Source organism: Danio aesculapii, chromosome 13 (assembly GCF_903798145.1).
Source record: "Danio aesculapii chromosome 13, fDanAes4.1, whole genome shotgun sequence".
NCBI lineage: Eukaryota > Metazoa > Chordata > Actinopteri > Cypriniformes > Danionidae > Danio > Danio aesculapii.
In genome coordinates, this window is record NC_079447.1 from 25,052,363 (window position 1) to 25,064,862 (window position 12,500).

General features: G+C 33.6%; 1 protein-coding gene across 1 annotated transcript in view; it reads left to right on the forward strand.

Annotated features, from left to right (window-relative positions):
* Positions 1-3,145: 3,145 nt before the first annotated feature.
* smap1 (small ArfGAP 1) overlaps positions 3,146-12,500 on the forward strand; it is a 134,890-nt gene continuing 125,535 nt past the window's right edge. Inside the window, exons 1-2 of the mRNA XM_056471455.1 lie at positions 3,146-3,196; positions 8,165-8,248. Of these exons, the coding sequence (XP_056327430.1) occupies positions 3,146-3,196; positions 8,165-8,248 (135 nt within the window). The remainder of the gene's footprint in view (positions 3,197-8,164; positions 8,249-12,500) is intronic.

The following is a 12,500-nucleotide window of genomic DNA, read 5'->3' on the forward strand; positions in this document are numbered from 1 at the left end:
TGCACACGCTTTCACCATACGCATTCATGCATGAATATTCTTTTTGTAGCCGGAGACACTTTGTGTCCTCAAGATACTCTGTATACATTCTGTTCCTTGAGGTATTTAGTTGAGTGTGAAACAAGTGGGTTCCAATTGCATTTCAGGTTCATGAACTTGTTCCAGGCTTAAAAAGATGGAAAGGACAACTGTATCTTATGTAAACTCTATTTTTAGAAATGCACTTGATGCTGAACTCTCCATTTATATTATTTCACAGAAATAAAGTCAAAACTTTCAGCTCTTTCTTTAGTTTTTCAAAATATAAAATTTAATTTAAATCAAAATCTGACATTATGACTGTGACACTAGTTATTACTTATTTTAAAATAAATAATAATTCATGTAATGATATGGACTCTAAGAAAATACTCGGTATTACTTTTTTTAATAGTCCCTTTAATGCATTTTGTAGAATATAAGTTACATTGCATCTACATAATTCTCATTAATTAAACTGTTAGGTTGGGGTTAGGGTTAGTGTAATGCCCCGGTCAGATCAAACAAATTTGTGATGATTTCGGCACAATTTCCTTGATGTAGGGTGATGTAGGGATTCGTAAACGACATTCGTGGGCGTGATGACTCTTCTCGTGTAATGTGGAATAGTTCAGGACAACCGATACCATGCCTGCGATGCCTCACGACAATCGCAGAAAGACTAGCTTGTTTTATATTCTCGTTCGTTATATTCTAGCGTAATTATTTTCTCGTTCTTCACGACGAGTTCTGTCACGTGGGTGACATTGGGCAATAGGAGCACATAATTTTTCTGTAATCTCAGTGGGTGCTGCTGTTAATACGCTGGTCAGATAATCAAAAGATAAGCTGCATGTTTACTTATGGGTGGGTCACAGGTGGATAAGATCAATCATTGGTTATGCAAACTTTAACTACCTTTTCTAAAATATTAAGGTGTTTTAGGCAATTTTATCTGACAGACTGGCACAAATATCTCCATTCTCACATCAAGTCATCCTTCCAACAGAGTTTGTTCTTCCGAGGTAGTCTGGTAGCATGTTCAGTGCTGCAAATACATTGCTAAAACATTTCCTGCTTATTTAAATTTGTTGTTAATAGTAAAAACAGTTTAATATAGGCTTCTCTGAAACTGTGAATATTTCACTTTAATTTTATTTAGGCTAGATGATTATTTTATCTAACAAACCAACACAATCTCACTGCAATTTGTGTTTTGGCGTGTATAGTGGACTTGTTTTGAAGCGCATCATCTCAAATTTTATTTGTTATTCTTGTTAAGAGATTACTGGCCAATAAGAGATAAATTAAAATTAGGTTAAAAAATTATAGCAAACGAAAGTAGTTTCAAAAAGATATTTTTTCCAACAAAGATATACCAATTATATATATTTTTTGTGGCCCTCCACTACTCAACTAAAGGTGTGGATAATTTGTTTCGCTCTGAGGAAAATAAGGATTTAATGAATGCTTCACTGTGATTGTATCACAAACATTAGTTATTTTTTTACTAATTTTTTAATATGTCATTATTTTAAAGCTTGTGTCTTGAGCATCTGATTTTTCCTTGCTGCTGCTTATGTGCTTTCGTTTTATCCATCTCGCTCTTGGTAAATTCAGGTGAGGGACTGTTTAATAAGAAACCCATTGCAGGAAAATATACATTTAGATCTCAAAGAAAATACCTTAATATTAAAAAGGAATCATAAGTTTGATCCTATCTGTGTCGTAAGGAATGCTCTTAAATAATGTAGTTATTAGTTGTCAGCAAGCATCAGTGTTTATTGAGGTTGAAAAAACTTGTGACTGCTTTTGGGAAATAACGCTCATCGTAGACATAACGGGATGACTGATTGTGAAGGAACCTGTAGTCTGGCACATTTGTTTCCCGCGACAAGTCAAGATTTTATCAAGACAAAAATCGCATAATCTGACATAGTGACTTTCGTAACTAACATTAAAAATTGTGTAATCTGACCGGGGCTTAAGATGACATGTAATTGCAAAGTTTGTTATAGTCAGATAAATGTCTGTTGAAGGATTAGTATCAGCTGATATTAAGCAGACAGTCTACTGATACTCAAAGGACAATTAATTTAACTTTTAGTCAACAAAATGTGCAATAGGGACCATCAAAATAAAGAACTGCGCTGATTGTTTGCATATTATTATTATTATTTTTTTTCAGTAAAGATGCATCATGTTAATCAAATTCGGAGTGAAGACATTCATTAATTGATGTTGTTTGATTTTATACTCATCAAAGAATCCTAGAAATTAAATTTTCCACAAAAATATTGAACACAGCATTTTTTTAACACAGCTAATAATAATAATAAATGATTTTTGAGCATCAAATCAGCATATTCATATGATTTCTGAAAAATCATGCGTCCCTCAATACTAGAGAAATGATGCAATGAAAAATTAAGAGAAGTGAAAATTCATAGGAATAAGTGACATTATTAAATCCATTTAAATAGTTTTGCAATTGGAAAATTTCACAATGTTAGAGTTCCTTTTACTGCATTTTTGATCAACTGAAGCTTAAAATGAGTTGGCGTTAAAGACTTCATTCAAAAGCATTAAAAAAGTTTAGCTCTTAAACTGTGGTCTATAAATAAATTCTCATTTGAGATATATCAGAACAAAACCAATTCAAGAAATCATACATTTAACTTGTCAGCTCGGACACAAAAACCCAAACACCTTGTATTTCCATCATGAAGTAACTATAAAAAAAACCCAGTTGGGAATTCCTGGTCTAATGTTGGAGAATGTGAGAGTTTGGCAGGCAGAAGTTTGTGTGACTTCACACCTCCGGCTGCAGAGATCCAAACAAAACAGCTGCTGTTTTCACCACCTTCACACATATAGCATATCTGAAAAAGGAACTACCTCACCACCGAGTCCTGATGTCTCTTATTCCTCTTGCCTCGGGTATCCTCCTCCATCCTATTTCACACCATCAGTCTAATTGGGTGTGTGTGGCGGCCGGGATAATTCCATATTCTCCTCATTGGCGCCTTCAGAAACCCTAATTGAATTTCCCTGGCATCCGTGGCCTGTTATCAGCGCTCCTGCGTTTGGTGTGGCTATGGAAATGGCTTCATTTGTATGCTGACCGATGAGGTACAATATTCTTAACCGTCAAAATGGATTAATCCGGACAGCAGAGGTGAGCTTCCTCCGCAACCGGCTTTGATGGAATTTGCTTTATCACAGGTGCGCTTCCTTCAGATGGAAATGCGGATGTTTTGTGCTCCGTTCTGGGGGTCTTTCACTCCCTTGCCTCTCTCACGTCCCACTTATCATCTCTTCCCTTGCGTGATCTCTCTAATGGAAAAGTTGGCTGTGTTAATATAAACGTCAGATCGGCTGAGAGAGGAAATTTCACGTTTTTTTCTCTTCTATTGCTCATTGAGGTACCCTTCATTTGCTGGCTTCTTTTCCTGCATCTCACATTTTTTCAGTATTCTGTGTTTTTAACTCATTTCTCTTTCCTATTTATATGCCGGCAGTATTTTTTAAGCATCATATTTCTTTCCCTCTCTGTAACTTTTGCATCACGTTTTATCTCAGCGTGATGCAACCAAGCATCTTTTCCTTTTAAAGTTTATGCATTTGCAAAACTACACATTTTCAAAATCGACTTGGCTTGGTGCCTGAAGCATTACTCGGCTGATCGGCTTAAGGAAGCCCTGCATAATTAGCCATTCCTAAGGATTTTAATTAGCTGTTTGAGGTGTGTGCGTGATTAATGTTTGAGCTGAACTTTGCAGGAACACAGATCTCCAGGAACTGAATCAGGCTGATTTACATTGGTGTTTTTTGGATTCAGAAATTGCAGATGGAGCACTGCAGTGTAAAAAAAAAAAAAAGAAATGCCAGTGTTTAAACTATTTTTAAAAGGAAATGTGTTAAAGCGTATTAACTACTTTTATGCATTAATAACTTTTCCAAGAGTGGACTTTATGTAGTTAAATTGACTAACAGCTTAAGTGCATCTAGCATATATTAACACAAATATAGACTCGAATACTTTTTTCATACAATTGGAATGTGTCCTGTTTCGATTTATGAAAAAGGATTTATTATTGTTATTTTATAAGTTTATAAGTTTCCACTAGAATAGTAAAACTATACAGTGGGGGAAATAAGTATTTAACATGTCACCATTTTTTTCAGAAAACACATTTCTAAAGGTGCTCTTGACTTGAAATTTTAACCAGATGTTGATAGCAACCAAAAAAATACATATATGAAACAAATTAAGTTATGTATAATGAAATGACACAGGAAAAAAGAATTGGACACCTGAAGAAAGGGAGGTGTAAAAAGGCAGTGGAAGCCCAGACAGCAGCTGAAATCTCTCAGAAGTTATTCAGCAACCCATCTACGTTATCAGGATGATGAAGATGAAACCAGGGTGGACATTTCAGCAAGATAATGATCCAAAACGCTGCCAAGGAAACTCTCAATAGCTTTCAGAGAAAGAAAATCAAGCTGTAGAATTGCCCAGCCACTCACCTGACTTGAATCCAATAGAACATGCGAAATAAAGATCAGATTTAATAGACGAGACTCACAGAACCATCAAGATTTTTACACTCTGTTGAAGTCTGTGAAAAAAAACGAAGCACTTCTTGTGACTTCATTCAACATATGAGAGGGGTTTTTAAGCTGCCATCACCCAAAAATTATATTATATTTATATAAATTATATTTATATAAAGTATTAAATAAATTTCAGTAGTTAAATACATTCTCCTCGAGTCATTTCATTGTTATTAAACATAACATTACTCAATCTGAATTTTAAGCCTGCTGTGCCACCCTAAAATTTTCATTTTCATTTTAAAATCTTCATATTTTGTCATTTTGTTTGACCCATCAGTGCTAAAGAATTTTTGACATCAAAGTTTTACAAAAGTAGGCACTTTACTTGCATTTAATAGACTTTAACTGCAAGTTAATTTGACGTAACGCCAAAATGGGGATGTCTTGCCTTTGAAATACGCTATTTATATATCAGATTGATTAGTGGTGTAACAGATCACAAATCTCAGTGTTCGGATAACACTACGGTTTTTGAGTCGGACCATTTGTAACATCAGCAAAACAGGGAGGAGACAAATGTCAATTGCTTTCCATTCATAAAAAAATATTACTGCAAAAACCATTGGTTTTAACGAACAGAACTTAGAACCTTTAATTTTAATAAAAATGAAAATCAAGAAAAAAACTGCTGAAAAAAAAAGGAAAATATTCAATACAAAAAATATCTTTGCTACTGTTGCTGATAATAAATAAATATGGAAACATATAATATTTGTTTTCAATTAATGATTCAACAATTCAAACATAAAACTTAATGTTTCATTATAGGTGGATCATTTTTGAAAACCTATTGAGTGACATATTTTTGATGGTTGGTTGTCGCCATCCATTGGTTACATAACGTAATTGCTACAACATTCACCAGTGTCAAGTTCCATTAAACGGTGATTTTAATCTTTACCATAAACATCAGTGTTTATATCTGAACTATAAACTGTTCTCCCAATTCTTTAGTGTTATTTAATTGTTTATAACTAACTAAAAAAGTGTAAAAACTGAATCTCGGTCAAATGCAGATTTGAACGCAGCGCTTCGAAGGGTTAATAAACATTTGCAAATCATTATCATTTATCATTCATGTTGCGCAGGTTTCAGTTGAGATCACGATCTTTTCATGTTTAATTGTGCAGCTTTACACTGAATGCATTAATGTATGCTAAACAAACAGTGACAGAAAACTCCTTTAATTAATAACCTAAGAAAGCATTTAGCACAACTTTTTCTGTCATCATTATATTTTCCAGGGAAGCCAAATGCTTTCATACATGTGATTTGAATGACGCGGGAGGCGATCTCTCTGCAATTGGTATAAACGTTAGATTAACCTATAAGTTAAAAAAAATTATCAATCCGTGGATCATGTGTGTTCTGAACTGTAGGTTGAGATCAACGGATCAACCGTGATCCATTACACCCCTAAGATTTGTTGAGAGTCATATTTGCACTCTATTTATATGTTTAAGGTCAGTTGTTATTGTATTTTTTACAATGTATTTTTTTTTTATATATTTTAAACAATATACATTATTTCAATCAATAAAACAAGCTTAAAATACCTCAACCTTCTGAACGTTTGTTTTTTTCAGTTCTCTTTTTGTTCAGTCATTGTACTGTTTGAAATTCTCCAGGAATAGCAGTTGAGAGCGGCTGATCTTTTGTACTGAGGATGCTACAGGGGTTTTTTGTGGCTCACCCTTGCCTTTTTCTCTTTCTGCATTGTTTCTCTTCCTGCCACCTGCTTCTTCACCCTGATCCATATTTCATCAGATGCATTATTGTATTGTGATCACGGATTCATGAGAGTGTAAATCCAATAAAGCTGCATGAACTGGTTCTCCTTAGCATTTCACTGTCGCTGTATAAATTTGCGCTGTTAACAGGGAGTGAGATTCAGAGAACGTGTGTTTTCATTTCTCTTTGGCCTTACTCTTTGTGTGTATGTCTGTCTGTGTTTGTGTGGGTGTGCGTGTTTGCTGTGGAAAGAAGAAGAAAAACCGTACTTGGGCGGATTTGGAAAGTGAAGCTGTGTTTGTTTGATCTTGATTTTTGAAGTGTTTTTCTCTCTGTCGAATAGAGTTGTATTCAGTTCGTGGTCCATATGGAGTTTTGGCGCTCTTGTGTCTTTAATAAGGAGAGATAACAGGCAGTCGGAAAGGGCCCGGCCCTCTTATTGAAAGGGTTACATTGTAGCTGAGCAAGATGCCAATTAAAGCCGTCTAGCCAAAGTGAGATTCGCCATCCAAAAAACAAAAGCAAGGCATCAAGCTGGCCTTGGATAAACTTGAAAACAGTAATAAGACATTTCATTTAAAGAACAACTAGAGTCAAAAAGCAAGTTTCATGGTTTCGTTATATGCGTTTATATATATATATATATATATATATATATATATATATATATATATATATATATATATATATATATATATATATATATATATATAGATATATATAATATATATATATTATATATATAGATATATATATGTATATATAGATATATATATATGTATATATATATATATATATATGTATATATATATATATATAATATATTATATATATATATATATATATAGATATATATCTATATACTATATATATATATATATATATATATATAGATATATATATAGATATATATATATATATCTATATATAGATATATATATATATATATATATATAGATATATAGATATAGATATGTCTATATATATATATATATATATATATTATATATATATATATATATATATATATATATCTATATATATATATAGATATATCTATATATATATATAGATATATCTATATATATATATAGATATATCTATATATATATATAGACATATCTATATATATATATAGACATATCTATATATAGATATATATATATATATATATATATATATAAGTATGTGATTTGGGAAGCACCTACTGAGTTAATTTCATACACTTGACTGATTGTTTGCTCCATCTGAAACTGCATGCTGTAGATTTACCAAAAGTCTATTACTAGCACAATGCACATAACAATCGATTATTTAAAACTGCCCAGCCTTAAAACATCATCATTTTAAAACCAAACCTAAAGATACATGGTTTTATGCCTACTTTTTGCCAAAATTACTAAGATTTTGTTATATGCTTGGCTATCTTCATTATATGTATCCTTAGTACATGTGAAAAACTCGTTGTATGAGAATATAACGGCACCAGAAATTTCTCATGAATTTCCTCAAATTCCACTGAAACTCATACACGTATGAAGATCTGCTTTAAAGAGATGCATGTCCAACTTCTGTATTGCCTATTCTTTACATTAAGGCTTCTGTTTTTGGTTAATTTAGATGTATTTGGTTCCACTGCGAAGTTCTTATTTCAGTTGAAGTGCATCAAAGTTGACTTGAAGGCAGGCTGAGACTAATCTTTTCAGTGGTCTAAACCTCTCAAGATGCATGCCAGCATTGATAAAAATGATTTGCATTACTTTTAAGTCATCGTTTTTTAAATTTTCCTGAGCAGCATTTCAGAGCCGTGGAGTTCTTCATCAGGGACAAGTACGAGAGGAAGAAGTACTACGACAAAAATTCTGTCAATGGAGCCATTGTGAGTATTAGCACACACTCATTGATCTGTTGTTATCCAGTGATATTTTGTGTCTATGTTTGTGTTTTTGTGTGTTGCACTTATGGGTGGGAAGTTATGCCATCTGTAAACTGGTCTGCTCCAATGCCATTATACACTCACCAGCCACTTTATTAGGTACACCTAGTATCGAGTTGGACCCCCTTTTGCCTTCAGAACTGCCATTAAGCTTCATAGCTTAGATTCAGCAAGGTACTACAATATTCCTGAGATTTTGGTCCATATTGACATGATAGCATCACGCAGTTGCTGCAGATTTGTCAGCTGCACATCCATGATGCGAATCTACCATTCCACCACATCCCAGGTGCTCTATTAGATTGAGATCTTGTGACTGTGAAGGCCATTTGAGTGTTCAAGAAACCAGTCTGGGATGATTTTCGCTTTATCGCATGGTTCGTTGTCCTTCTGGAAGTAGCCATCAGAAGATGAGTACACTGTGGTCATAAAGGATGGACATGGTCAGCAACAATACTCGGGTAGGCTGTGGCTTTGACACAATGCTCAATTGGTTGATTAGCTGATTAGAAATTTGCGTCAACGAGCAGTTGGACAGGTGTGCCTAATAAAGTGTCCAGTGAGTGTATATTCATATAATGTCTTTTTTCAAACAATATTGGATTGACTGAAACATGTTTATTTTATTTTATTTTTATCTGTCTGTCTATTTTTCATCCTCATTGTTATTGACGTAGAAAAAGCTTTGGTTTTTGTTCTATTTTATTTCATTTTAATGACATAGAAAAGGCTTTGTTGTTTGCTTTTGTTTTATTTTATTTTAATTTATTTTTATCTGTTTATCTGTATATTTGTCAACAGTACTGTTAATGACATCGAAAAAGCTTTGTTTTTGTTTTGTTTTATTTTTTTAATGACATAGAAAAAGTTGAGTTTTTTTAACTTGTTTTATATTTATTTTATTTTATTTTATTTTTGTCCGTCTGTCTATTTTTCATCGGTATTGTTCATGACATAGAAAAAGCTTTGTTTTTGTTTTATTTTATTTTTTCTGTCTGTCTATTTTTTGTCAGTATTGTAAATGATCTGTCACAAAAGCTTTTTTTCATTCGTTTATTTACCAATGTTAGTAGGTTTTATCAGCATTGTTGATTTATTACCATTATTTATTTAGCCATATTTTATTTTTTAAAGGAATGGAAGATAAATGGAGATAAAAGCACTGTTAGTTAGATTGTGCTATAACATGAAATTCTTCAGCTGAGCAAAAGAGAATTTCAATAAACAAACTGCCATAGTTTAACAATCTTTACATTTTTTTTAAACTGTCATGATGTACTATATTACCTTAATACAGCACATACCATTTTATAGATGGTCAGTCTATCTCTTCGAGCTTCATTTTTTATCTGTGTTCCATTCAATATGATATCTAATTCATATAATTTCCTACAATTTCTGATTGAAGATTCCGGCTCTAAAGCAAACTGTCTGAAAGTGACAGTTCTCGGAGGCGATGTGCTGGACTGAAGTCAAGCAATCTGTGCAACAAAGATTGAAACTGATCTTGCAGATTTGGTTGCTTTCATGCATTTAGCAAAGTTTTGATATTGTGTTGCACTGCAGCAATACTCATTTGGAACATTGCATAGTGTGGCAGTTAGAAAACCCATCTCTATACTATTTACTCTAGTTCAGTAGTTTGCAACCTGTGGGCCGTGACTGTATTGCAGGGGGCTGCCAGCTGTTATTAATACACTGTAAAAAATGCTGGGTTCCACACGATCTTTTTGTGTTGGGACACCATGAAAAAAGTAAGTTAACGTATTAGTTTTTACAAATATATGTGGATTAAACATAAAACAATTCATTTGTCACCAATAAAACCTCAAGATTTGTGTTGTTTCAGCTCATTTTAAGTAAATATGTAGTCTGAACAAACAGCAAATGTCATTTTTGAGTATAGAAATAATGGTGTTAATGTACAGTGCTCAGCATAAATGTGTCCACTCCATTTTGAAAATGAAGGTTTTTATCCATTTCTCAGTGAAATGGATAGATTCTTAAATAAGGAAGATAATATATTGTCTTGTTGTCAGAAATAATAATTTAAAATTAATTCAAAATGAATTGTAAATAAAAGCGAAAACAAGATTATTTTGTTTACCCCATTCTTGATTAAAGAATTTTTGATATTTGAACTAGAAACAAGACAAAAAGAAAGAAAAGCTATTTTTTTGCAGTGTAGTACCTGTTTCTCCATGGTGGAATTGTTGTATCATGCCTTTACATGTTTGAAAGGCCCTAACGCTTTCTGTTTTTAAGTCTAGCTTAAAAACACTTTTTATATTCACTGCTTGAAAGCTGTTATTTTATCTTATGAAATATTTAGAATATTATAATATATTTATTTTATTCACTATTTTTATTCTATAGTATTACATGGCCTAATATTCTCTTATTAATATTTAGATTTTATTGAAATCCTACCTGTACAGCACTTTGGTGAACACCTGTTGTTACTAAGAAAGTGCTTTACAAATAGACTTTGACTATCCGGTTGAGTGACCACGTCACCATATAGTTACAGTCAACAAGGTCACATTTATATTTGCTCAAATCTAACACAAATGTTGCACGGGAGCATCGGCAAAACTTTAGGTCTGTCGGAAAAATTGTATTTTGGTTTTTACTTTTCCTTAATAAGTGTCAGCCTAATTTCTCCTAGTTTGTTGACCTGTCGTGTACACTTTATTTTCATTTAATTCATCGGCAGTTTGTGGAATAAACATCTTCAGCAGTTTTGCATCTTAGTAAGTTTCCAACCTGCCACAAGCAGTGACTTCATTTGTGGGAAAATACTTGTGTGGTTTAGTGGGCTGTGAGTTACAAAAAAGTTTGGGAACCAATGCTCTACTTTTCCGTTTATTCTATGTGCGGACAGAATGATTTGATGGCCAGTTGTTCGGATCATTGAAGCCTCAAATTCACATTACACAGCCTGGTGGACTGCAGCTGTGCTTTACACACTGAAAATTGATTGACAGGAATCGTCAGCCAATGGGATATATGAACACAGACTTTTAATTTCAGTCATCCTCAGCGCGAACTTTCTTTCCATTATGCAATTTCCACGTTTAAGGTCCGATTTCTTTAAAAATTTGTTATCTTCACTGCCTGATACACATATGATATAGAGTGGGTCTCAGATCGGACAAAAAACACTGCATTCAATTCCAATTTCCTCCGCCATGTCTTTAAAATATGGAAATATATTTTATCCCAGTATTTTCAATGGAGTTTCTGCACTCACCTGCTGATCCTGACGCAGCTAGCGGTTACACGGTCTTCCATCTCGATTTACTCTTGAACAAATAAATTAATGCTTAAGTTTATTTGACTGAATGTATTGTATATATATTACAACATCTATGCTGTAAAAGGAACCTTATGAAATTAAAAATAGTCACATTAAGCTTTCACTGGAAGTTTGTCATTGGCTGAAAAACACAGCTGTGAATATAGCCCATTAAAGCTTTCTCTTATGTTAAACAAATCTCTGTGACTAGCGTTGATCAAATCTTTAGTAACATTCTGACTAGTGTGCTGTGAAGGTGATTTTCACTTCATGATCATGCTTGAGGAGCTTAAGCAATCTAAACAAACAGCCTCCTTTTGGCCTTTTCTGATTGCTTGGGATCAGGAGAGACTGAAACATGGTTGCAGCGTGAAAGGTGTTCGATCAAACTCTGCAAGGCTGCCCTGTCCAATTACATTTCTCTCTCTACTTAAGCCTACCCAAGCAGAGCTCAGTCTCTCTCTGACAGGCCCGCCTGAGCTGGCCAATTAAAGCCAGCACCTGCAGAAACAGACATCCAATCAGATTTCAGCAGAGGGCAATGGTGGTGGTCGGACTCTAATTGAGGATTGTGTACAAGGTGCAATGGTCAGAGAAAGGCAAAATGGATACAAGATGCAAAAAATTGGCATGTTGTGCACCGCCTGAAGAAAGACTGTGATTCCAGTTCACCCTCATCCACCCACTATGCAGACGGCTTTTATATGCAAATAAATTATTAAAAACAACATTATCAAACATTATCAGTTTAAGGCATTTTGCTTAGTGTGTGGAGGGAGTCTGGATATGAGAGAGAGAGAGAGAGAGATGTGTGAAGAATAGAATGGAAAGGTGAGAACCGTGTAAAGCGAGGGATTGGAGATGAATACAGAAACAGATAATGATTTCACAGACTTC